At 38.0% G+C, this 27,570-nt stretch overlaps 1 protein-coding gene and 1 non-coding gene across 2 annotated transcripts; one reads left to right on the top strand and one right to left on the bottom strand.

The window, feature by feature from the left end:
• Positions 1 to 25,271, top strand: LOC138077589 (lysozyme C, kidney isozyme-like). The gene is made up of 5 exons (XM_068969673.1): positions 1 to 96; positions 19,123 to 19,461; positions 21,064 to 21,228; positions 23,066 to 23,144; positions 24,372 to 25,271. The coding sequence occupies exons 2-5, from the start codon at positions 19,326 to 19,328 to the stop codon at positions 24,436 to 24,438; spliced, it is 447 nt and encodes a 148-aa protein (XP_068825774.1). The 5' UTR covers positions 1 to 96; positions 19,123 to 19,325; the 3' UTR covers positions 24,439 to 25,271.
• Positions 25,272 to 27,080: 1,809 nt separating this feature from the next.
• Positions 27,081 to 27,183, bottom strand: LOC138079357 (U6 spliceosomal RNA). The gene has a single exon (XR_011144841.1). It is a non-coding gene; the product is annotated as a U6 spliceosomal RNA (small nuclear RNA).
• Between the last annotated feature and the right edge of the window lie 387 nt (positions 27,184 to 27,570).

The following is a 27,570-nucleotide window of genomic DNA, read 5'->3' as shown; positions in this document are numbered from 1 at the left end:
AAAATGTTTGCAGCCAGATTCTTTCTTCTCCTTTCCTCACACATCACAAAAGGAGAAGTAAAAGAAGGGGAATTTGGAGTGGAAAGAAATAGCAAGGTGAGTTGTTGGAAGTTAACACATCTCATTTTTGGAAATTTTACAAACATGAGCATCAATTTTACAAACAGGTAAGTATGTTTTAGGGCCCTCTTGGGGCCTTATGAAGAGCCTGTGCAAGTGAGGGGCCCAAAGTTTAAGCTTCATTAGTTTCATGGTAAATCTGCCTAATAATATGGCACATGAAAATGCAAAAAGATAATACAATGTAAAGTTTCCTCCAAGCACGTCCTTCCGTCACCAGTTCTCTTCCTTGGAGGCAATAGATATATTCTGTTTCCTGGGTCCTCCCTGAAATATTATGCATAGATAAGCTTTTTGTTCTGAAACATTTTGTCACCCCCCCCCCATTCTTTTCTTACAAAATTTAGCCTGTTGTATACAATTTTTGGCACTCTGTTGTTTCTCTTAGATGCCTTTATTGAGATGGTTCACGTACCATCAATTCACTCATTTAAAGTGTACACTTAAGTGGTTTTTAATATATTCATAGATACATATACCTGTCACCAAAGTTGATTTCAGAACATTTTCATCACCTCAAAAAGAAAGGAAGTATCCTTCAGCTATCACCTACTGACCCCTAACCCCAGCACTTGGCAGTCACCAATCTGCTTTCTGTCTCTGTGTACTTCCCTGGGATGAGCATCTTATATGGGTGGAATCATATTATATGTAGTCCTTGGTGACTGGCTTCTTTCACTTAGCATAATTTTTCAAAGTTCTTCTTGGACTGATCAGCACATATATCAGAATTTAGTAATTTGTGTCTTCTCTTGTACTCTTAGCCTACTAGAAGTTTATCAATTTTATTGATCTTTTCAAAGAGCCAGATTTTGGTTTTGTTGATTTTCTCTATTATTTTCCTATATTCAATTTCATTGATTTCTGCTCTAATTTGTATTATTTCTTTTCTTGTGCATTTGGTTTGGCTTGAATTGTTCTTCTTTTTCTGGTTTCCTAAGGTAGAATATTAGGGTTTGTTTTTTTTTAGTGTTTTTTTTTTTTAAATTTTACGTCGTCTTCTCTACTAATATATGTATTTAATGCTATAAATTTCTCTGTAAGCACTATTTTCAGTGTATTCCATACATTTTCATAAGTTGTATTTTTATTTTCATTTAGTTTAAACAATTCTTTCATTTCTCTTGAGATTTCTTCTTTGACCCAAGTGATATTTAGAAGTATATGAATATTCATAGCAACTTTATGCTTAATAGCCAAAAACCATAAACTAGTAAGATTTCGTTGAGTGGGTGAATGGTTAAACAAACTCGTTAAACACCATGGAATACTACTCAGTGATTTAAAAAAAGATGCAAACTATTGATACAGACAACATCTTAAGGAACCTCAAGGAAATTTGGATAGTTTACAGTTATTGGCGATTTAAGAATAAAGTTGCTACGAATATTCATATGCAAGTTCTTATGTGGAAAGAAGACATTTCTCTAGGATAAATACCCAAAAGTGGATTGCTAGGTTGTATAATAAGTCCATTGTTAATTTTGACAGGATACTGTAGTTTTAATTAGCATCCGTCTAATGGATGATAATGTTAAAGTCTTTTCAGTTGTTTATTTGCCAGCTGTATACCTGTCCTTTTTGGAGGAATGTCTGTGAATGTCTTTTCTTTGTCCATGCCCAGTTTTCTAATTAGATTATTATTTTTTAAATGCTGAGATTTGAAGGATCTTTATGTGTTCTAGACAAAAGAATTTTGATAAGTGATTTGCAAAATCTTCCCCTGGTCTCTAATTTGTCTTTTTATCCTTTGAATAGGGTCTATTTGCAGAGCAAAAGTTTATTTTGATGAGGATCAATTTATCTGTTTTTTCCTGTTATGAATTATGCTTTTGGTGTCAAGCCTAAGAATTCTTTACCTAATTCTAGGTCTGAAAGATTTTCTCCTATGTTATTTTCTATAAGTTTTATAGTTTAAATTAAAATTTTGTTTTCAGTACAATTTTGCATAAAGTGTGATATTTTTTAGGTCAAGTTTTTTTTTTTTTTTGCTGATGAATCTCAATTTCTCTAGTTCCATTTATTGAAAAGGCTGTCCATCCTCCATTTAGTCGTTTTTGCTCTTTAGTCAAAAATTAACTGGGCATATTTGTAAGAGTCTGTTTCTGGGCTTTCTGTTCTGTTCCATTGACCTACGTGTCTTATTTTCCCTTCAATATTATGCTATCTTGATTACTGTGCTAAGTTTTTAATAGTGGTCTTTCCAGGTGGTATTTCTTATTATTTATTTTTCCTCAAACACTTCTAAAATCAACTAATAAATAGATGCCACGAAGGTAACAAATTTTCTGTTTTCTCTCACTCTTATTGTAGTATAAGATTCATCAACTATGAAAAAATCTTCTTACCTCTGGGTTTGTGGTTTGTTGAGATCGTCAAGAGTGGTCTATGTAAATGCTATGGCATGTGATATATTAAAATAATAATTTGTTTTTCTTGTTTAGAGAGGAGAAAGAACTAAGAGGGTAGAAAAGGAGCTGTCATTTCTTGGTTGTTTAAATTTTGCTGTAATCTTCATGGTGTGATTTCAACAAAGCTACGGGATGAACATTAGTACTCTCATTTTATAGAAGAAAAGATTGAGCTTCATAGAGTATAAATTATGAGCATAAGCATGTACTTTATAAAGTATAACTTCATGAGAATGATCTTGGCCAGGATCATAGAGATTACTGCAGCTTTGTAATCTTTCCTCCTTTTTTTTTGTTTTTTTTTAAGATAGGTTACTTGGGCAAATATGTATAAAGCACTTGGAGCCAAGTTTATATCACTTATAGGAAATGTGGGCTCTGATAGTGCTAATTCAACTGTAGATGACCTCTTCATGGTAAGGTGAGGTTGAAAAGAAAGGATATTTATCCAGTACCTGAGTTACAGGTAGATAACTCAATAGAATTATAGCTACTTCTATATCCTGAAAGGTGGCCTGCCTTAGTGTTGGGCTTCACCATTCTGAGATGTTTTCCTAATTAAGATCCCAGTTGGCCACATTAACAGGAAATTGTGTTCTATCTTCTTTATTAAACAATTCTTCCTTTGAAGTTCAAAGAATCCAAGGATACTTACTCAGTCCACGGTATCTATAGTTACTCTAACTTCATCCTGAAACTGGACATTCCAGACAGCTCAAGAAAATGACCTGTTGATCGTAAAGCTGCTGTCACTGTTGCTAAGCCTCAGTCCTTCTCCAGAAGAGGTTAGTGGGCTTTACCTTTCACCAGCCTGGAGACAGTTGCTGCTGCAGCATGTGGGAATCCCTGTTCGGGGGGAAGAGTTTTTCTTCTCTGTTGCCAGGATGCTGATGCATAGTGACCCATGTTGTTGTTCAGACTCTCAGTCATGTCTGACCCTTTGTGACCCCCTGGACTGCAGCATGCCAGACTTCTCTGTCCTTCACTATCTCCCGGAGTTTGTTCAAACTCATGTCATCCAACCATCGCATCCTCTGTCATTCCCTTCTCCGCCTGCCCTCAGTGTTTTCCAACATCAGGGTCTTTTTCAGTAAGTCAGTTCTTTGCATTACATGGCCAAAATATTGGAGCGTCAGCTTCAGCATCAGTCCTTCCAGTGACTATTCAGGACTGATTTCCTTTAGGATGGACTGATTTGATCTCCTTGCAGACCGAAGGACTCTGAAGAGTCTTCTCCAGCATAACAGTTCAAATGCATCAATTCTTCATTGCCCAGCCTTCTTTATGGTCCAACTCTCACTTCCATACATGACTGCTGGAAAAACCTTAGCTTTGATTAGACAGACCTTTGTTGGCAAAGTGATGTCTCTGCTTTTTAAAACACTGCCTAGGTTTGTCATAACTTTTCTTCCAAGAAACAAACATCTTTTAATTTCATGGCTGCAGTCACCATCTGCAGTGATTTTGGAGCCCAAGAAAATAAAATCTGTCAGTGTTTCCATGCCCCCCCCACCCCCGTCCCCATCTATTTGCCATGAAATGATGGGACTGGATGCTATGATCTTAGTTGTTTGAATGTTGACTTTTAAGCAACTTTTTCTCTCTCCTTTTTCAACTTCATTAAGAGGCTCTTTAGTTCCTCTTTGCTTTCTGGCATTAGGGTGGTGTCATCTGCATATCTGAGGTTATTAATATTTCTTCTGGCAATCTTGATTCCAGCTTGAGCTGCATCCAGCCCAGCATTTCACATGATGTACTCCGCATATAAGTTAAATAAGCAGGATGACAATATACAGCCTTGACATACTCCTTTCCCATTTTTGAACCAGTCCATTGTTCCATGTCCAGTTCTGACTGTTGCTTCTCGACCTGTATACGGGTTTCTCAGGAGATAGGTAAGGTGGTCTAGTATACCCATCTCTTTAAGAATTTTCCACAGTTTGTTGTGATCCACACAATCAAAGGCTTTAGCGTGCTCAATGAAGCAGAAGTAGATGTTCTGGAATTTCCTTGCTTTTTCTATGATCCTACGGATGTTACCAACTTGATCTCTGGTTCCTCTGCTTTTTCTAAATCTAGTTTGTACATCTGAAATAGCTCGACTCACATCTTGTCAAAGCCTAGCTTAAATGATTTTGAGCATTACCTTGCTAGCATGTGAAATGAGTACAGTTGTACTGTAGTTTGAACATTCTTTAGCACTGCCCTTCTTTGAAATTGGGATGAAAACTGACCTTTTCCAGTCCTGTGGCCACTGCTGTGTTTTCCAAATTTGCTGCCATATTGAGTGCAGAACTTTAAAGCATCATCTTTTAGGACTTAGATAGCTCAGATGGAATTCCATCACTGCCACTAGCTTAGTAATGCTTCCTAAGATCCACTTGACTTTACACTCCAGCATGTCTGGCTCTGGGTGAGTGATCACACCATTGTGGTTATATGGGTCATTGAGACCTTTTTTGTACAGTGCATTTATCTACAATGATAAGGTAGATGTATATATAATCCCATCAAACTTTGGTTTACAAAAATGACATTTCATCCCAAAGACTCAGTAATTTTTTTCGCAGGAAAATGGCAACAGTAGGGTAGGGTATCTTATGGGGTCATTCCTTTCCCCTGCAAAGTAGACCACAATTCAAAAGAGTCTGAAGATCATGGTCTTTATCACCATCTTGGCTTTAACTCCTGCCTTCCTTCTCCAAATACATACACATGATCACTGTAGTCTGGACTACCAAGAAGGGATCTTTTTTGCACACAAAAATAGAATTGTTTCATATCTCTTGCTTGAAATATTTCAATTTCGACATTACCTTTAGCAGTGATTATTAACACATTTTATGTGCTTTTCCCTTCAAGAATAATTGAATAATAATGAAAGTTTTTAACTTTCTTCAGAGAAAAACATACATATACACATACAGACAATATAATCTTATACAACTCAGGAGGTTTTGCAACACCCCTGAAGCCCATCCACAGATCTAGGAATCCTCATCCAGCCTATACAATTTATGTATTGAATCTCCTTTGAATAGCATAAAAGGTCTTTTGCCTACCTAGCCAAATTCTTCACTTCCACTCCCCACTTCAAAGGGGATTTCCAGAACATACTATGTTCTCTCTTATACTTTTTTAAAAAAAAATCTATGGTTTTTCCAGTAGTCATGTATGGATGTGAGAGTTGGACTGTGAAGAAAGCTGAGCGCTGAAGAATTGATGCTTTTGAACTGTGGTGTTGGAAGAGACTCTTGAGAGTCCCTTGGGCTGCAAGGAGATCCAACCAGTCCATTCTAAAGGAGATCAGTCCTGGGTGTTCTTTGGAAGGAATGATGCTGAAGCTGAAATGCCAGTACTTTGGTCACCTCATGCGAAGAGTTGACTCATTAGAAAAGACTCTGATGCTGGGAGGGATTAGGGACAGGAGGAGAAGGGGATGACAGAGGATAAGATGGCTGGATGGCATCACCGATTTGATGGATGAGTTTGAGTGAACTCCAGGAGTTGGTGATGGACAGGGAGGCCTGACGTGCTGCAATTCATGGGGTCGCAAAGAGTCAGACATGACTGAGCGACTGAACTAAACTGAACTAAACTGAACCTTTTAATTTTAGAATAGTTTGAGATTTACATAAAAATTACTAAGATAACACATAGATTCTGTATGCAGAGTTTATCATTCCATATTCTTACAGTATTTTTCATTTACTATTAATAAGTGACTCTTTAATTGAAAATCCTTTTGAATCAGCAGTCAAGGAAATTATTTTCCAAAATAAATGTATAAAGCACTGATACTAGCCCTCATAATCTCTGGTTCAGCTCATGTGAGACAGTGTGAAAAATGATGCTGTGTTTGTGAGTTCACTTCCTATTTAACAGAGTTGGAAATAGACCACTCACATGCCAGCAACCAGCCACCTTACAGAGGTATGATATTGACTTGAGGTGAGGTGTTGGGGTGAAATAATTTGTGGCTGCATCTTCATTTAGAGTGATGCCAAAGAGAGAAGAGAAGCATCTTCAATTCAGTGTGTACAGATAAATTGTTGTTAATATGAAGTTGAGCATATTATCTTATTTGCTTCTTAAGAGGAGAAATAAAATGTTTGTTTGTCAAGAAAGGGAAAAAAAATACGATCCAAGTACATTACCTTATTCCCATATTTCCAACTATTTCTTCTCTTCTCCTCAGCATTTCGTAATGTTACCAGAGCTAATTTACAGATTGAAATCACTGTGTTTTAGTTCAGTGAAAGAACTTTAATGGTATGCAGTTGATTTGGCACAAATAAAAAGATCAAACCTTAAACTCAAAAGTCATACTTAACAGAGAAATGAAATCAGAATACTCTTCTAGAAAGAGGAAACGAAAATAGGAACATTCCCATCTCTTTGTCAACAAGATTATGTTTTATCACATGTTTGAAAAATCAGTTACTTATTTCATTACAATTTCTCAATGATGAATGCCCAATTTTTGTGTAAATTGAGGAAGGATTTTTGTAACCTGACCCATGTGGGAAGGGAAATATCTGTTCATAATGTGAAAAAGGGAAGTGAACTCTAAAGTTATAATTTCATTGAATCTGAAAGTTTAAATGTACTTTGTAAATAGTACAAAGAAAGTATGCACAAAGAAATAAAAAACTTTCCACAATTATCAGTTGTACTCACATTAAGAAAATTGATTTTTAGGGGCTTCTCTGGTGGTCCAGTGGTTAAAAATCTACCTGCCAATGCAGGGCACATGGGTTTGATCCCTGGTCCAGGAAGATCCCATGTGCCACCAGGCAGATAACCCCAGTGCCACACCGCTGAGATCGTGTTCTAGAACCTGGGAGCTGCAGCTGTTGGAGCCAGAGTGCCTAGAGCAGTGCTGTGCAACAAGGGAAGCCACGGGAATGAGAGGCCCAAGCACTGCAGCTAGAGAGCAGCCCCCACTCGTCGCAGCTAGAGAAAGCCCACCTGTGGCAATTAAGACCCATGCAGCCAAAAATAAATAAGTAACATCTCTGTTTAACAAAAAAAGAATACTGATTTTGAAATAGTCTCTGATTGTTTAACGGCATTGCCTGGAGTTAGATTAACCTCTTAGATGAAAATCACACTTAAAACACATAAAATGGATTTGTATAATTATATTGGGAACTAAAATCAGCAAGAGGTAGACAAAGAAGTTATAGTGTGTTGTGAGAGAATTTCTTCCCTTTCACTTGAACTTCAAGGTAAGGAGGTAAACTGAAAAGACCATGGACCTGACCTGAATCTAACTCCCAGCTCCCCCACTCACTATCTGTATGTCTTGGGGCAGGACTTTTCTCCTCTGGGAGACTTAGTTTTTCATTTGTAAAATGGACATAATACCTATCTTTAAGACCCCTGAAAGAATTATAAATAATGTTTATTAAGTGGCTAACACATTGCAAGCATTTGATAAAAGAAAAAAGCTAGCATTATATACCTTTCCTTTTATCCCTGTGTCTCAAAATAGTCTCCAATCTTGATTATTCAAACCTCCTAAATATCTCTTGAATTCTCCTAGTTCTATTATCCACTCCCCACTTCATCTGCCATCTGAATTACTTGTATAGTTTTCTAGCAGCAGTCCCTGAATGCAGTTGAGAGTGTTAATTTACTTTGTTTTAAGATTTTGATCCAGTTACTTTCCAGTTTAATACTCATGAATAGTTTCCATTGTCTTTGGGATTAATTGCTGAACTTTACTGTTTCGGGGATTAAGCTTTTATGTCTGGTTCTGCTCACCCCCCAGCGTTGTCTTTGACACCAGCACCTATTATTTCTTCCATTGTCTGCCCAGCACATTGAGGAGACAGCAGGAACAAAGACGAAAGAGAGTGATGCGTGGCAAGGGTGAGGAATGGTAGAATCTCCTCTGTGATTAGCAGTAAAGTACCTGGCAGATGACTAGGCTGGTCCTGTTTTAGGCTTAAAGATCAATTCATGGGTCAGTAAGTTGTGGCTCTGTGCTAGACCACAATAACTTTTATAGCACAGTATTGACACCACAGTAGAAATAATTTCTCTTGTGTATATTAAGTAGTAGTATTTTTTCTCAGTATGAACAGATTGTTGTTTTTTAGTCGCTATGTTGTGTCTGATTCCTTTGCGACCCTAAGGACTGTAGCCTGCAAGGCATCTCTGTCCATGGGATTTCCCAAGCCAGAATACTGGAGTAGGTTGCAATTTCCTTCTCCAGGAGATTTTCCTGACCCAGGGATCAAACTCACGTCTCCTGCTTGGCAGGCAGATTCTTTATCTCTGAGCCACCTGGAAAGCCCATGAACTGAGTATCTGACTCAAAACACAAAAACACCAAGACTACATAGTAAATTAAGTACAAAAGTTAGATGATTTCTGGAGTTTGGGTGGTGTTATGAGATGCAGGAAAGCATCTTGCTTGTTCGATCTATTTTGCAAAGAGCGGGAACTGAAATTACAGAGACATTGAGAGCTAAAAGAACAGAAAGTGATCACTAATCCTCGAAAAAGACACACTGGTTTGGATTAGGCAAACCCAAATCATTTACCATTTTTCAATGACCCAAGAACCTGGCCAACAAAATGCCAGCTTTGGATTAGGGTGAAGCACTGCCCTGAGTCAGGGAATGTCCCCACAGAGAGCCACTCTGACCTGTGGCTAGGATGCTGGACTTGCTGGGAGCAGCTGGATGCTGGTCCTGTTTCACAGGGCTATTACACAGCTGCATTAGAAATTACTCCATCTTCAGCTTTCAGCATCTGGGCTCCCTGGGAGAGTCCAGCTGTGTCCCTTACCCCACATGCCAGCCCTCCCATCTCCCCTGCCTCTTCCAAATTCTCCTAGCAGCCATGCTGCCACAGCAGAGATGAGACTAGGTCCTCTGCACCCCTGAGCCAAACTACACAAGGACAGTGTCAGCTGGCTAATGAGAGGAGCTGCCCTGACCACGGAATGGCACTGCTTCATAGCAAATGACTATTTACAATCTTTGACAAAACTCATTCCAATGCCTCTTTTCATTAATACAGTCTTTTTTTTTTTTTTTACCAGTGTCAGTTATTAATACTTCCTGAGGTTATGCTATTTTCATATAGTTTTTCATGTCCTTCATATATTGACACAAATAGATTTTAATTTAGAAAAGGGAGAGACATCATTTTGCCAACAAAGTTTTATGTAGTCAAAGCTGTGGTTTTTCCAGTAGTTATGTATGGATGTGAGAGCTGGACCATAAAGAAAGCTGAGTGCCTAAGAACTGATGCTTTCGAATAGTGGTATTGAAGAAGACTCTTGAGAGTCCCTTGGACTGCAAGGAGATCAAACCAGTCAGTCCTCAAGGAAATCAGTGCTGAATATTCATTGGAAGGACTGATGCTGAAGCTGACGCTCCAATACTTTGGCCACCTGATGCGAAAAGCTGATTCATTGAAAAAGACCCTGATGCTGGGAAAGATTGAGGGTAGGAGGAGAAGGGGCCAATAGAGGATGAGATGGTTGAATGGCATCATCAACTCAATGGACATGAGTTTGAGCAAGCTCCAGGAGATAATGAAGGACAGGGAAGCCTGGCATGCTGCAGTCCATGGGGTTGCAAAGAGTCAGACACAACTGAGTGACTGAATGACAAGAAAATAAAAACCAGATTGCAGAAACAACAACAGCAAAAAAGTGATGGGATAGATTATAGTGAAACAAGCTTATCAAGACAGACAGGTCTGAGTCACTGAAAATTAAAAACACCGTGGCTTACCTCCAGGGTCAGTGGTGACCAAAATCATTAAATCGAAGAGCCATTTTCAGGAAAGTAGTTTCATCTCTAGGGCTCTCAAGAACCATCTCACTTCCCACTCTGCAGTCACATTCAGAGAAGGTAAGTCTAGGTCAAATAGTGCAGAGGGTCTAAATTTGCTATACTATAAATGGGTGCAAGAACCATCACTTTGCTTTATTTTTCTAAATCTAACAAAATTTGTCTCTAAGCCCCATTTCCCCAAAAGATGGTGTTGTAAAACTTCTTTAGCTTATCCCCTGCCCAGGAGCTTACAAGCATCTCAAGAAAGGACAAAGCCCAGAAAACTTGAGGAAGACCTTAGAGTTTCAGTACATCACTGAGATGTTCATATGATGGTAATTACCCAGGCTGACATGGTTCACTCGAAGGCCGAAGCTCTTTCTCGAAGCTTCGTTGAGGGACTTTTCTGGTGGTCCAGTGGCTAAGACTCTGTGCTCCCAATGCAGGGGGCCTGGGTTCAATCCCTGGTCAATGAACTAGATCCTACATGCTGCAACTAAGAGTTCACATTGCTCCAGCTGAGACCCAGCACAACCAAATAAATAAATATTTTTTAAAAAAGCTTTATTGATTCCCAAGGGAGAGCAATTCATGTTCACTTTCCCAGCAGCTGCATGCCATCCAAGAGACCTCTTACCACTGCTCTGGGACCCCCAAGGAGTGGGATGCAGGGCCCTGCCACTTCTCAAGCCTGTCACCACTATCATCTCAGATCTGGCCAAATTTGCCTCCTCAAGTACCCAGGCCTCAGGAAATGTTTCTTCCTGCTTTATCCTCCTTCAATAATATAATCTCCCAAATGAAGGCCTGGATGGGACAGTGTTCCAGGAGCTTGGCAACTTATCTCTTATTCCAAGAAATATAAATTCTATTCTTATAAGAGTATTTTTCAGTCTTTTAAGAAAGTTAATGATACAATAAAAATGATCCTAAACAAAACAGGATTGTTCTGACATATTCTCTCATGTTTCTTTTTCTATAGCTTATATGCCATTTTAATGCATCTCATGAAGTTCATTGAAAATTAATATTTAACTCCTTTCTATTGAAGCTTAAGAGACCACTGATCTGGGTACAGATGAGCTGCATGAAAGAAGGATAAATTTAAAGTTAATTGGCAGACTATTTCTACCAATATGGGTGAGTTCATATACACAGAGGAATGTTGAGGACTTGAAAAAAATCATTCTTTTTTTAGTGATTCTGCACACTCCTCTCTGTATGTGTAATTATTTATTATTTTGCTAATTATAAAAGTAATATATGCTGAAAGAACAAAACTTGGAAAATGCCAAAATATACAAGTTGAATAAAATTCTGAAGAGTGTCAGTATAAACATTCTGGTGTGTATCTTTTAGTCCTTTTTCTTACATAAGACGTTTTAAAGTTTTTTTAATCATAAAATACATACGCACATTTTTTAAAGTCAAATGAGGTGTTATAAGTTAAATGCTGAGAGATAGCCCTAAACTTTCTTATCCAATTCCCAACACTAGAGGCAATGTCTTTCAACTTCTTAGGTATTTTTAGCTTCTTTAGTTCTATTTTATTATTATGGCCATATATGTCAAGAGTATGATTATTCTATTCATTTTTTATTTTCAATCATGGGTATTTTCTACTGATTTCCACCAAGGAAGATGAAGATTTAGCTCTCTGGACTCCCCATGTCTTATTCCCCTTTACAAGCATGTACAAACTCTCACAGATGAGTATACTATGATTGTATAATTTGGTTGTATATCTTCTTTTCTTGTGTTTTAGTTTTCTTGGAATTGACAATTGCCTTACTTTTTGTTTGCATAGTCTTCCATTTACTTATTCATGTATTAATTCATCGCCCCAGATCTCAGTCAGAGTTGTCAAACTCCTTTCAATAGTTTCAAACATTCCAGGACATTTTTTTTTTTAAGCTTGTCTATTACACACATTTGTAGTAGGGTTTTTAAAAATTAATTAACTAATGTTTATTTTTTGTTGTGCTGGGTCTTTGCTGCTGCACGTGGACTTTCTCTAGTTGCAGTGAGTGGGGAGCTACTCTTTATTGTGGTGCCTGGGCTTCTCACTGTGCTGGCTTCTGTTGCAGAGTACAGGCTCTAGGTACCTGGGCTTCGGTAGTTGCCGCTGGCAGGCTCAGTAGTAGTGGCACCCGGGCTGAGTTGCTCTGGCATGTGGAATCTTCCCAGTTGGAGATTGAACCCGCATGCCCGCTGTTGGCAGGAGGATTGTTATCCCCTGCACCACTAGGGAAGTCTTCCAGGACTTCTTTAACTTGGCTTTGCCCCAGGGAGTCCTTAGGGTTACTGTTCCCTTCATCTCAATAATTTCCCTTCTCCTTTCTCCTGTATTAAAATCCTGTTTACTAGAACCCTTATCTTTTATCTTATTTGCTCTTTTAAATTTTTATATCTTTATTTATTGGCTGTGCTGTGTGGACGCCACAGGATCTTAGTTCTCCAACCAGGAATTGAACCCAGACCACAACAGTGAAAGCGCCAAGTCCTATCCATAGGACTACCAGGGAATTTCCAGGAATATATCTCTTCGTGATTTTTAAAGACATATGCCTTTTCATAGTACAATTTTTTTTAAGTGGTAAAAACAACATGTTATTAACAGACCCAAATACCTTTAGTTTCTCTGTAATAAGAGGTGAAAAGCATATAAACTTAAACATGTGTTTGGCAATTAATATTTCACTATTTTATTTGGAAATGAACTAGATATCAATGAATATCATTTAATGTTACAAAAAGATTTTGAAAACTATTTTTAAGCAGACACATTTTATTAATGATACCTGCAAAATTCATTTACGAACATTTCTACCACTTATATCTATTTAATTCATGTGTACTTAACAATTATGCTTGAGTCGCCATGAAAATTTAATGATATTAAAAATTAACCATCATTTTATGTTATTTTTCTTGTTGACAAACTAGGCAAGTAGCAAAACTTACAGAAGTAAAGAATCTAATAATTTAAAGATGACTTTTTTCTCTACCATATTGACATACATTAAGGAAATAATTTCTATTGTAAATTTAGTTCTTGGGTAGAATTTATAATTTTATAATTTCAAGCATAAAGTAGAGACAACATAAACTTATTTGACTAGTCTTAGTTTAAATAAGTGCTTGTATTGTCTTTAAGCCAGTTAAATAGAGGTCTTTCACAAGTTTTTACAAATACTATCCAGAGGAATAAAAATATCACACATACATAACATACATACATAGATATACATGGATATATAGATAGAGACTGATGCAAACTGTGATCTCATAGCTTTCATTTAAAAATTTTAGCCACATATCCAGTACAGTAGTACAAAAACTTTCTAGCTTATAGAAGACCTAAATGGCATTTTTGGCAGATAGAACAAGTTAAATTTACCCACTCAGGTGGCTAAAGCCTTTTGCCAATATTTGTGGAAAAGACTATTAAGAATTTTACTTGTCTTCAATGAATAATCTTGTGGAGGCTATGGACAAAATTTGGGGCAAGGGAGCTTATGAAAATATCAAACGGTTTGTTTTCTTAAAAAACTATCTCTCATATTTGTTTGTTTCTGGTCCTGTAATTGCTTCAGCAATATGTGAACCATGAACTTCCAGATGTTCAAGCTGGTTTTAGAAAAGGCAGAGGAACCAGAGATCAAATTGCCAACATCTGCTGGATCATGGAAAAAGCAAGAGAGTTCCAGAAAAACATCTATTTCTTCTTTACTGACTATGCCAAAGCCTTTGACTGTGTAGATCACAATAAACTGTGGAGAATTCTTCAAGAGATGGGCATACCAGACCACCTAACCTGCCTCTTGAGAAACCTGTGTGCAGGTCAGGAAGCAACAGTTAGAACAGGACAGGGAACAACAGACTGGTTCTAAATAGGAAAAAGAAGTACATCAAGGCTGTATATTGTCACCCTGCTTATTTAACTTATATGCAGAGCACATCATGAGAAACGCTGGGCTGGAGGAAGCACAAGCTGGAATCAAGATTGCCGGGAGAAATATCAATAACATCAGATATGCAGAAGAAACCACCCTTATGGCAGAAAGTGAAGAACTAAAGAGTCTCTTGATGAAAGTGAAAGAGGAGAGTGAAAAAGTTTTCTTAAAGCTCAACATTCAGAAAACGAAGATCATGGCATCTGGTCCCATCACTTCATGGCAAATAGATGGGGAAACAGTGGAAACAGTGGCTGATTTTATTTTTCTGGGCTCCAAAATCACTGCAGATGGTGACTGCAGCCATGAAATTAAAAGATGCTTACTCCTTGGAAAGAAAGTTATGACCAACCTAGACAGCATATTCAAAAGCAGAGACATTACTTTGCCAACAAAGATCTGTCTAGTCAAGGCTATGGTTTTTCCAGTGGTCATGTATGGATGTGATTGTTGGACTGTGAAGAAGGCTGAGTGCTGAAGAATTGATGCTTTTGAACTGTGGTGCTGGAGAAGACTCTTGAGAGTCCCTTGGACTGCAAGGAGATCCAACCAGTCCATCCTAAAGGAGGTCAGTCCTGAGTGTTCATTGGAAAGACTAATGTTGAGGCTGAAACTCCAATACTTTGGCCACCTGATGCGAAGAGCTGACTCATTTGAAAAGACCCTGATGCTTGGAGGGATTGGGGGCAGGAGGAGAAGGGGACGACAGAGGATGAGATGGTTGGATGGCATCACCAACTCAATGGACATGGGTTTGGGTGGACTCCGGGAGTTGGTGATGGACAGGGAGGCCTGGAGTGCTGTGGTTCATGGGGCCGCAGAGTCAGACACAACTGAGTGACTGAATTGAACTGAATTGCTTTAGCAACAAGGATCTCTTTGGGTGCTTACATTTCAAAGATACAGTAAGATCAATATTTCCAAGGGTCAGAGAAGGGACTGTAGGTCTTATATGAGATAGAACTCAAGGGTATATTTGCCCTTATCAGAAATCTAAGATCATTATTATTACATTTTTCCTTTGTTTAACAGTAGGATAGGATAACTCAACAATTTTGACATTTTTTTGGTAGTGCAGGCCCAAAATATGGGATGTCTGGACCTGGTGGGGTTGGCTTTACAAAGTAAAGGACAATAAATCAAACCTTCATGTGCCTTTTCTGGACCTTTGTCAAAGCTATTTCCTGGCTATCAATATTTCTGTAAGTTTTATACCTGCTTGAGTGCCAGTTGTAGCTCTTGACAGTCCTCTGATGTTCCCCTCCTAACCTTGTTGAGAAAGTTAAGGAAGTGTTTTGTTTTTCTTTCACACAGTCGCTCAGTCATGTCTGACTTTGCAATCCTGTGGACTGTAACCCACGAGGCTCCTCTTGTGTCCATGGGATTTTCCAGGCATAAATACTGGAGTGAGTAGCCATTTCCTTCTCTAAGGGATCTTCCTGACCCAGGGTCCCCCTCATTGGCAGGCAGATTTTTTACCATTGAGCCACCAGGAAAACCCTGTACCTTCTGTATCTATTTCTATCTTTTCTCTCTTTCTTTCCTTTTTTTTTTTTCTCAATTTGATCTTCCCATTGGTACCTGTAGGACACTTGTTTAAGATGAGAGCTATCTTAAAAGTCCTTTTAGGTGTAAAAGTTCAAGTCTTCAATATATCTATTCCAACTGTGAGTCTGAGCCAGTGAGCCTTTTTCATGGCTTAAAACCAATATTAGGGCTTACAAGAGCTTAACACCAATATTAGAGCTTATACTATTAGGACGCAAGAGCTGTCCCTTAAGAAACGTAGGCCTCTCAAGATGCAGAGCCACTCCAGAGAAAGCCTAAGAAACAAAGACCTTCCTTGTCTCAGGTGACAAAGAAAGCTCTATGTCCTGCAAAGTGGGACACCTTACATAACTGACCTCCTAACCTATGCTACCAGAAAGGTGATACTGAGAGGAGAATTTTTCCTTCACAAACCAGGCAGCAAAGGTAGAGGCCCTAAAGGCCTCTTATGACCTGAGACACTTCATTAAGACAAATTTCCCTGACAGCCAGCATGGTTGGACAAAGAGAATATTGCCTGTCCCCTTCATGTCTTCGGCTGCTAGCTGGCTGGCTGGCTAACTGCTGATGCAAGCCTGACAACCTGCACCCCGCCAACCCCACAAAGGGAGTATTCTCACTGGTGACAAAGCCAAGTTCTCAGAAGAGAAAACAAAACAAATGGAGATTCTCATCTTACGGTTTTTCGTCCTTATGACAGACGACAAAGGAAAACGTAACTCTTCCTGCGAGGCTAAGAGTCAGTAACCATAGGGGCTGATTAACAAAAACAGATTCACGAGAATCACAATTCAAGGTCTGTTTTCACAAATGTTTTTCTTCTGCCACTGTGAATTTGGAAAGGAAGGGAAAAGGAGAAAGTTTTATCCTCCTCTCTTGTCTGTGCACTACAGAGAAAGAGCTGGGAGACTGACATGGTAAGAATCTGTACCTTCTGCTGGTCTGCTGTCTGTTATCCCATATTTCAATTGCAGTCTCCAGGGAGAATGGAGTGTTCTAGCCTTTCACGGTCCCATCCTCCTCACCAGAAACTGTACAGGGGGAAATGTTTGTTTCCTTTCACTATTTTAGGTTTTTGGCTGGGACTCTGTAACAAAAAGCTTAACAAGAGAAAAGGAAATGAGTATATTAACATGTACATCTCATATATACTTACGAGAAATGAAAGTGGTGAGTAACTCAAAGAGGTGTCTAGGACTTGGACTTACAGATCATCTTAACCAAAGAACAATATATTTTTAGGGGAACTACAAGACAGAGGCAAAGAGTACTGGGCTTCCAAGGGCAGCAAATAGTGGTACAATAAATACATCAGAAACTAATGGAAAATAATAGCTAGTCAGTATAGGTTGTTTTCCAGAGTTCTCTAGTCCTGACTTGGGCCTAATATGTGTCTACGGATGTTGATGATTAATTCTTGCACAAATTTATGTGCTGCTTTCAGGAAAATAGGGGGAGAACAGAGAACTTTTCTTGGATCTTCTTCTGCATTGCCTTCAGCTCAAAATTTTTCTTGTGTCAAAGGGGAAGATTCTTGGGGTGGCATATTCTGTTTTTCTGTTTTTTTTTTTTTTTTGCTGTAAAATTCCCTTGCTTTACAATGACTCTTTATGTTCTAACATGAAAATGTGAAGTAAGGCTTTGTCAGAAAGGAGTTCAGTTCAGTTCAATTCAGTTGCTCAGTCATGTCCGACTCGCGACACCATGAATCGCACTCCAGGGCTCCTTGTCCATCACCAACTCCCGGAGTTCACTCAAACTCATGTCCATCGAGTCAGTGATGCCATCCAGCCATCTCATCCTCTGTCGTCCCCTTCTCCTCCTGCCCCCAATCCCTCCCAGCATCAGAGTCTTTTCCAATGAGTCAACTCTTCTCATGAGGTGGCCAAAGTACTGGAGTTTCAGCTTTAGCATCATTCCTTCCAAAGAACACCCAGGGCTGATCTCCTTTAGAGTGAACTGGTTGGATCTCCTTGCAGTCCAAGGGACTCTCAAAAGTCTTCTCCAACACCACAGTTCAAAAGCATCAATTCTTCAGTGCTCAGCTTTCTTCACAGTCCAACTCTCACATCCATACATGACCACTGGAAAAACCATAGCCTTGACTAGATGGACCTTTGTTGGCAAAGTAATGTCTCTGCTTTTGAATATGCTATGTTGGTTGGTCATAACTTTTCTTCCAAGGAGTAAGCGTCTTTTAATTTCATGGCTGCAGTCACCATCTGCAGTGATTTTGGAGCCCCAAAAATAAATTCTGACACTGTTTCCACTGTTTCCCCATCCATTTGCCATGAAGTGATGGGACCGGATGCCATGATCTTCGTTTTCTGAATGTTGAACTTTAAGCCAACTTTTTCACTCTCCTCTTTCACTTACATCAAGAGGCTTTTTAGCTCCTCTTCACTTTCTGCCATAAGGGTGGTGTTATCTGCATATCTGAGGTTATTGATATTTCTCCCGGCAATCTTGATTCCAGCTTGTGCTTCCTCCAGCCCAGCGTTTCTCATGATGTGCTCTGCATATAAGTTAAATAAGCAGGGTGACAATAGACAGCCTTGACGTACTCCTTTTCCTATTTGGAGCAAGTCTGTTGTTCCCTGTCCTGTTCTAACTGTTGCTTCCTGACCTGCATTCAGGTTTCTCAAGAGGCAGGTTAGGTGGTCTGGTATGCCCATCTCTTGAAGAATTCTCCACAGTTTGTTGTGATCCACACAGTCAAAGGCTTTGGCATAGTCAATAAAGCAGAACTAGATGTTTTTCTGGAACTCTCTTGCTTTTTCCATGATCCAGTGGATGTTGGCAATTTGATCTCTGGTTCCTCTGCCTTTTCTAAAACCAGCTTGAACATCTGGAAGTTCACAGTTCATGGAGTTAAGAATGTTATTTGCACGAGGCTTACTTCTAATAGCGAAACATTGATTTATAAATTAAGAATTTACAAGAGTAACCAAGAAGTTAGGAATGGAATTTGGCCGAACAACATAGTGTTGTACTATATACCTATCTGAACAACAGGCAATGTTCTTTTGTGGAAAGTGTATATAAAATAATCTTAAAGGAAAAAGATGAAGGCAACATACAGGAGGCACATAAAGCAACTTAATGAAAAAAAATTTAATGAAAGATTGGAATTCATTTTCAGTTGAGTCAAATGTTCATTCAGGTTTTTTTTATACTTGCTCAAATTCATAATAAAATAGGAAAAAGTTCCGCTTTGGGCAATAGTGCTAATCCCAATTAGTCCTGAGCAATGTCTTTAAGTAATGTTATTTCACTATTTTATTGCAGATTAATTCTTAGGACGTCAGAATCTCCCTCTTCAAACATAAGAAAGAAAATTTTAAAGTTAGTGAACCAATAAACATTTCCTGTTTTCCACATGTCTCAGAGGGTGGAGCTCCCAAACCAGTCACATAAGAAGGAAGTGAAAAGATGTTAAAAAGCAGGGCCAGCTCCCCTGGTCAGCCTGGAGGTCTGGCTTCTCAGTCAACATGAAGGCTTTCCTTATTCTGGGGCTTCTCCTCCTTTTGGTCGCTGTCCAAGGCAAGGTCTTTGAGAGATGTGAGCTTGCCAGAACTCTGAAAAGATTTGGAATGGATGGCTTTAGGGGAATCAGCCTGGCAAACTGTAAGTTAACTCTTTTTCATCCTTTCAAATAGTTAGCTAGGTGTAGAACAGATACTAATAGAGGATGAACCAAAAGAAAGGGTCTTTGAGTGAATGTTTTTTTCTTTCTTGGAGGGTTTATACACTTCAGTTCAGTTTAGTTCAGTCACTCAGTCGTGTCCGACTCTGCGACCTCATGAACCACAGCACGCCGGGCCTCCCTGTCCATCACCAACTTCCGGAGTCCACCCAAACCCATGTCCACTGAGTTGGTGATGCCATCCAAGCATCTCATCCTCTGTTGTCCCCTTCTGCTCCTGCCCTCAATCTTTCCCAGCATCAGGGTCTTTTCCAATGAGTCAACTCGTCGCATCAGGTGGCCAAAACATTGGAGTTTCAGCTTCAGCATCAGTCCTTCCAGTGAACACCCAGGACTGATCTCCTTTAGGATGGACTGGTTGGATCTCCTTGCACTCCAAGGGACTCTCAAGAGTCTTCTCCAACACCACAGTTCAAAAGCTTATACACTTACAATGGTTAAAAGTATCAACTTGTTCTTTTAGAATCAGATGTACCAGGTGAAGGAATGAGGCATGGTGGGTCAAATTCTACATCATTCTAAGCATGCAAGGTTCCCATGTACTCCTCTAGTGCTACTAAATTTGACAACTGGCACATGTAGACTGACTATAAGATACATTTTAGCACCTGGAACATGTCTGTCAAGCCCTTGTTGTTTGACTCTAGCCATTTCTAATTTGGATCTTGGGTTCTGAATAAGGCAGTATTTTTCTCATTTTTAATCCCTCTAACATGATGTTGCACTTTTAACATCAAGGTTTTTTAAAAATTCCATTGAACTCTTAAAACAGGGACAGTAGAACTATTTCCCCTCAATCAATATCTATATAAGGATCCCTGAAATGCAGCATGAAATGACATTTTATTATTCTGACTCTAGTTCATTAATTATTTTTCATTTTCTTCCACAGAATTTAAGATGTGCCGTAAGGAAAATTTCCTTTGTATTTTAGTCCATATTTGTCAATGTCATCACTGTAGTTTTCGTACTGAATTCAGACATTTCTCCCCCATAAATATTTTTGAATGAGTTAGCCAATTGCTAGATGGATGGATGGATGACCCAGCCTTTCCTATTCTATGATTCTTGCCTGCATTATAATTTGATACCCAAATTCACCTTCGGTATCATACATTTTCTTTCTCCCAGAAAATCCTTATTTTTTTCTGATAAAAAGCATTTTTCCATTAGCATATGCATCTGCTGCTAATGACCAAACCCACTCAACAACTCTGTTGATTTTTCTGTTCTAGGCTTAATCCTACCTGGGTGTTAGTACTAAGGAAAGTGTAATAGCAATGGAAGATATTTTTAAAAATATGTTATCTTTTTCATTTGTATTACCAAATCATTTGCTAATAAAAGAATTCTCTGAAGGGACCTTTAACACCAAAGTGTTAAAACACTTTACAAGTAAAATGCATCTTTATACTTGTAAAGTAAGTCGTTAGTAAAATAGAACTAGTTAAGTAGAACTGATTATGCTATGAACTGTAAGTCACATGATTCACTCTTTATTACTCAAAATATGTTTTTTTCAGGGATGTGTTTGGCCAGATGGGAAAGCAGTTATAACACACAAGCTACAAACTACAATAGTGGAGACAGAAGCACTGATTATGGGATATTTCAAATCAATAGCCACTGGTGGTGTAATGATGGCAAAACCCCAGGAGCAGTTAATGCCTGTCATATACCCTGCAGCGGTAAGACAAGATAATGTGGAGTGATGGCACAGGACTCACCTGGTTATACCTATTGAGTTATCCAAAAAGTTCGTTCAGGTTTTTCCATAAACATCTTATGGGAAAATTGGAACAATCCTATAGGTCAAGATTCAATAGAAATAAAAAAATCTTGAAGGGTTCATCAGGGACCTATAAAAACTCCATTTTAATATCTAGAAACTCTATTCTCCTCCTCCTAATTTCTTAAGTTTCTAATCATAAAAGTTTGCTGTTTGCTAACATACAGGAGTTGCTGGAATGACCTATCACTTTATCATAACTGGACATATTGATACTTTGGAAAACAATGCCATTCCTTCTACTTTCCTTGTTTGGGGAGGATTAGCGATAATTTTGTTGGGTGGTGTTTTTTTAAAAATCTACCCTCCTTTATTGGAAAACAAAAGAATTACTAGTTAATCAAAGTGGAGGAATATGCGTGGTATTTTTAAAAAATTGTTTTTACTTTTTACTATAAAATATTTTAAATATATGGACAATTAGAAACATTACTATAATAAGCATAAATATGCTCATCACGTACTTTAACAGTTGTTAACATTTTGGCATATTTACTTAGGTGTATATATATATAAACTTCTTTTTGCTGAGTGATTTTAAGGTGAATTAGAAACATTATGACATTTCATTTATAAATTCTTTAGAACAAATCTCCAAAAACACAGCTCCTATATAAAAATTGTCATTCTAACAAGTTAATTTCTAAATTTGCTTAATTGAGGTGAAACAAGTATTCTATTGATTTCCTTTTAAAATAGAGAAAGCATGTGGAATCTTTAAAAAAAAATTTTTTTAATTTATTTATTTTTTATTGAAGGATAATTGCTTTACAGAATTTTGTTCTTTTCTGTCAAACCTCAGTGTGAATCAGCCATTGGTACACATATATCCCCTACATTTTTTTTGAACCTCCCAAAGCATGTAGAATCTTGAGTGCCTGAAATATTGGAGAAATATAGCAGAATTGATACTGCTAAATTTTTAAATATTACAAATCCTAATAGTGAAGATGAGTCTAAGAATATACTTTTGTATCCAGTTAATTTATTTTAAAAAATTTGTATTATGGAATAACCTGTTGTCATTGAATAAAAATTCTTACTACCCAGACATGTATGACCATTGGGAAATTTTGGTATCCACATGTTCTTTTGGAATACACAACAATCCCGGACATGAATGTAAAGCTATATTATACACATTTGTACCCACATAACAAAAGTGAAATTGTACTATAGTCACTGCTTTACAATTTTGTCTTTATTACACAAAATTATTTTTGTCAACAAATACCAATCCTTATTGTTTTTTAAAAATGAATAGATTTTCACAATATAAGTACTCTATAATGTATCAACCTAACTCTTACTGTTAAACATTTAGGCTAGTTCCATTTATGCCCTTTATTAATTGCTATGAAACAGTTTGTATACATGTCTTTCAGTACATCTCTTATTATTTCTTTAGAATCAATTTCCAGCATTGAATTGCTGAGCAAAAACCTGCTAGACCAGTTTCTGCTTGTTTGTCTTTTTTTTTTTTCCAATAGTTCCTAGTAAAAAGAAAACCTTCTATCATGCTAATTAATAATTCCAGAGCTTCCAATGACTTTGGTAAATGAGAAACAGATGCCAAATGGGATGGAATGAAGAGTTTCCCCCAACATCAACAGATAAACAGACCCTTAAAAATTATTTTAGTTGTTCTTTCCTCAGCCTAACAGAATAAAGCTGACTGAGCCTAAACTTAACATTTCTATGAATGTTATTTTCACTTCTCACCACCTCTTTTTCAGCTTTGCTGCAAGATGACATCACTCAAGCTGTAGCATGTGCAAAGAGGGTTGTCAGTGATCCACAAGGCATTAGAGCATGGTATGTGTTTTTTTTCCCCTTTCAGTTTATTGAGATGTAATTGACGTAAAGCACTATATAAGTTCAAGGTGTATAGCATAATGATTTGACTTACATCAGGAAACAGTATCACAATAAATTTAGTGAACATCCATTATCTCACATGGATACAAAATTAAAGAAATAAAAAAAATTTTTGTGTGTGGTGAAAATTCTTAGGATTTACTCTCTTTTTAACACTTTTCATTTATAAAATATAGCAGTGTTAATTATATTTATCATGTTTTATATTTGTTTTTGCTCTTTAGTTACTAAGTCCTGTCTGACTTTTGTGATCAATAAACTGTTACCTGCCAGGTCCATGGGATTATTCCAGGCAAGAATACTGAGGCAGGTTGCCCTTCCCTCCTCCAGGAGATCTTCCTAACCCAGGGACTGAATTTGTATCTCCTGCATTGCGGGCAAATTCTTTACTGCTGAGCCACCAGGGAAGCCCCATGCTGCACATTATATCCCTAGTATTTATTTATCTTATAACTGGAAGTTTGTAGTACCTTTGACTGCCTTCATCCAATTCCCCTTCCCTCACTCTACCTAACCACAAATTTGACCTCTTTTTCTAGGACTTTATTGCTTTGTTTGTTTGTGTTTGAAATATAATGGATGTACAACACTATGTTAGTTCCCATTACAGACTGTGGTATGTGTTAAGTATTAAAGGAGAGAGCTGTTTTATCCTATTGTTATGAAAGAGGTGAGAGAATATTTCCAAAGATCAAAGTATGGTACTGAGAACTGAAAATTGCAGCTTTGGATTCATGCTAAATGGTGTTTAACATAGAAACAATCTACTTTAACGGATTCAAAATCTTATTCTTTTACTCCTCAATTTATTTTTGGGAATTTCTAGAGGTTTTAAGATTCTCCACCTTATACTAATTCCTTGTCATATCTTGACATTATTTTTGTAATTAAGTAAATATGGAATGCACTTTGCATTTGTGCTGTGAACTACACAGGACTCAACATTTGTACTCAGATGTTCTGTGCCCCAGCGAAGGTTTGGGGGAGATGTGAAGTCCTTGGTATACATATCTCCAGTTAATAAATAGCAATACTTGGATCTGTCTGTAGCTTTTATTTCATGTATTGATAAACTATGTTGTTTTCCCAAAGGACTTGAAATATATGTAATACAGTGAAGCTATGTTTCAACCTTATTACCATTTGTTTCATCTTTCTCTACAGGGTGGCATGGAGAAGTCATTGTCAAAACCAAGATCTCACCAGTTACATTCAGGGCTGTGGAGTGTAACGCTGGAGTTTTTACTTCAACCTATTTTGTCTCTTTTTCATATTAAGGAAGTAATAGTTGAGGGAAAGGTCATACTTTCAAACAAATAATGTTTTTTTACAGAAGAAGGATCATGTGGTCTTTCTTTTAAGATACTTAATGTTTACTTCATGTATTTATTATTTGATATTAGGCCCACAGTGTATCTCAGTTTAATAGACCTAATGCTGGTGAATATTTGTCTAAAATCTTAATTATCAAATATATATCCAGAGCATTCAGTTCTTAAAGAAATAGCACAGACTTAATCTTGAATCATACAAGTACTCCCCAATATTCAACCAAAATATAGCAAAATAATATCTTTAAGCAAACTGATCTTAGGCAAGATCCCATCGGTGTAGTAGGCATGTAACACCATCTTCTGATCAGTCATCTCCAAAAACAGTAAAAGATAATCACTCTTTGTTGGGCAATATAAAATGTTAAATGGAGCAGAATGCCAAATGACTAAGAATGAAGAAAGCCTGATTTAAGAATTTTGTTTTCATAAAGTGTGACCTTTGTTTTAAATGTTGTCTTAAAAATGTTGCATTTACACAGCTTTAAAAATAAGCTCAGAATTTATGTCAATCACTTTTAGCCCTTTTAAAGAACTCAATTGTGCATCTTGCTGTCATGAAGGATATAAAGATGGATTAGATGAGCTGTTGTTTTTTCTTAATGTTATAAGCTTAGTTTCATGCATTATGACAAATTCAGAGGCAGAAGAGTTTGTAAGTATTGAAATCATTGCTAGTTAATCACAGGTGTGAAATCATGAATGCTATAAAAAGTACATTTTCAGTAAAAGCTTTGCAATTTATACTTCGTCTTTCTTTGTTAAGTCATTTAGCGTCTCTGAAAAAATACATACATATATATTTGAGAAAAAGATTATCTGACACTTAGTATTTCCTACATCCTCACCTGTACCAAAACAGCTAGATTTTTTTCTGTGTGTATATTCTCTTTAATCATAGAATGCACATTCACATTAAGTAACATTTTTTCCTCAATGGATTTAATCATAAAGGGATAGGGTATATATCATCTTAAAAAGAAAGTTCCTACAAAAACCAAAAATAGCTAAATATTGCTGAAGAAAAACACATAAGCATGCTGACAGATCTCTATTTTTAAATTTTTTTAGCGATGCTACTAGGTTTGTGGGATCTTAGTGCCCTGACCAGGGATTGAACCTGCATCCTCCACAGCGCAAGCTTGGAGCCCTAACCACTGGACCTCCAGGGAATTTCCCGCACACTAAATTCATAAACACAAATCTCAAATGGGCCCTCTAATCAGCCTGGTCATCTTAGTCACTTCTCTGAAATCCTGTGTTGGTGTCCCAATTCCCCAAAATGACTGTCACTATTTACTTCTCTCATTTCAAAGTCCTGGCGCACACGCCAACCACTGGCCTTCCACACTCTGCCCATGGTAGACGACCCAGCCTCACATTACACTGACAGAACAGAAGCAACTCATATAAAACCCTCCCCTCTTGGCCACCATAACAGAGCTCATGTCTTTCCGTGGGCTCACCCTCCCTTCCTTCCCCCTTATCACTGGGATGAAGGGCCTTGCTCCTGCCGATGGCAGTGTCTCCACATGCAGTCTTCATCACAGCCCTCTCCCTACTCCAGTTTAGGCTGAGGGTTTCCCGATCCTGAGTTTCTCCCTCTGTGCTGGATCATCCCTTTTACTGTAAGGACTGCCCTGGTAACCTTTCATCTTGCAAATAGCCCTCCAGGTACAACATCATTTTAGACTCCCTTTTACCGCAACTGAGGCTTCCCTGGTGGCTCAGACGGTAAAGCGTCTGCTGACAATGCAGGAGACCTGGGTTTGATCCCTGGGTTGGGAAGATCCCCTGGAGAAATGACAACCCACTCCAGTACTCTTGCTTGGGAAATTCCGTGGACTGAGGAGCCTGGTAGGCTACAGTCCATGGGGTCGCAAAGAGTCGGACACGACTGAGCGACTTCACTTCACTTTACTGCAACTATCTTCCTGGTGGCTCAAGAACCCTGAAGCTTCTCCTCAGCAACTGTGGTGGTGGTGGTGGTTTAGTCGCTGAATCGTGTCCGACTCTTGCGACCCCATGGACTGTAGCTTGCCAGGTTCCTCTATCTATGGGATTCTCCAGGCAAGTATACTGGAGTGGGTAGCCATTTCCTTCTCCAGGGGATCTTCCCAACCCAGGAGGCGAACCCAGGTCTTCTGTACTGCAGGCAGATTCTTTACTGACTGAGCTATAAGGGAAGCCCACAACAGCTGTACCATTTTATATTTCCATGAGCCATGCATGAAAATTTCTAGCCATTTTGATTAAACTTGTTATTTTCTCTTTTTCTTATAATAGCCATCTTGTTGGGTTTATAGTATGACATTCTGAACTATGATTTTATTGATTTATTTTTTCCTTGAGTTCTGTTTTTGCCTCTTGTAGTTTGACATTGTTGTTAGGCACATAAACATTAAGAATTGTTATGTCTTCTTGGAGAATTGACCCCTTTCTCATTAATGAATGTACTTCTCAGTAATGAATGTACTTCTCAGTAATGAATGTACTTATCAACTATGATTATTTTTATGTCATAAAATGGGCTTTCATGTCTAAAAATATGGAATGCTTCACAAATTTGTGTGTCATCCTTGTGCAGGGACCATGCTCTTCTTATCTGTATCATTCCAATTTTTGTATATTTGCTGCCAAAGCAAGCACCAGCTGTGATTTTTAAAGCAACTCATCTTTAGCCAGTCTTTCTAAACCATTTAACAAAATTTTCTTTGTGTTTGCACTCATGTTTTGTTGGTTGACATAATATTAAGCTATGAAATCACAGGAAAAAGTACTATTGATGCAGTTTAGGGACACATGCACTGGGTCTCATGGAAAGTAATTAGTAATAAAAGTTCCTGGACATAAATGTGTGAGTAAGTCAGTTTTATAGACAAACTGTAATGCTAGGTTATGTGTTGTTGTTGTTGTTCAGTGGCTCAGTTGTGTCTGACTCTTTGCAACTCCCATGAATGGCAGGTTATGTGGAGGGTATTTTAATCAGTTCTTATCATTGGATATTCAGGTTATTTCACTACATTTTTGAT

The sequence above is a fragment of the Capricornis sumatraensis genome, chromosome 4 (genome assembly GCF_032405125.1).
Source record: "Capricornis sumatraensis isolate serow.1 chromosome 4, serow.2, whole genome shotgun sequence".
Classification (NCBI taxonomy): domain Eukaryota; kingdom Metazoa; phylum Chordata; class Mammalia; order Artiodactyla; family Bovidae; genus Capricornis; species Capricornis sumatraensis.
The sequence above is the reverse complement of the archived record's forward strand: the minus strand, read 5'-3'. Positions and strand labels throughout refer to the sequence as shown.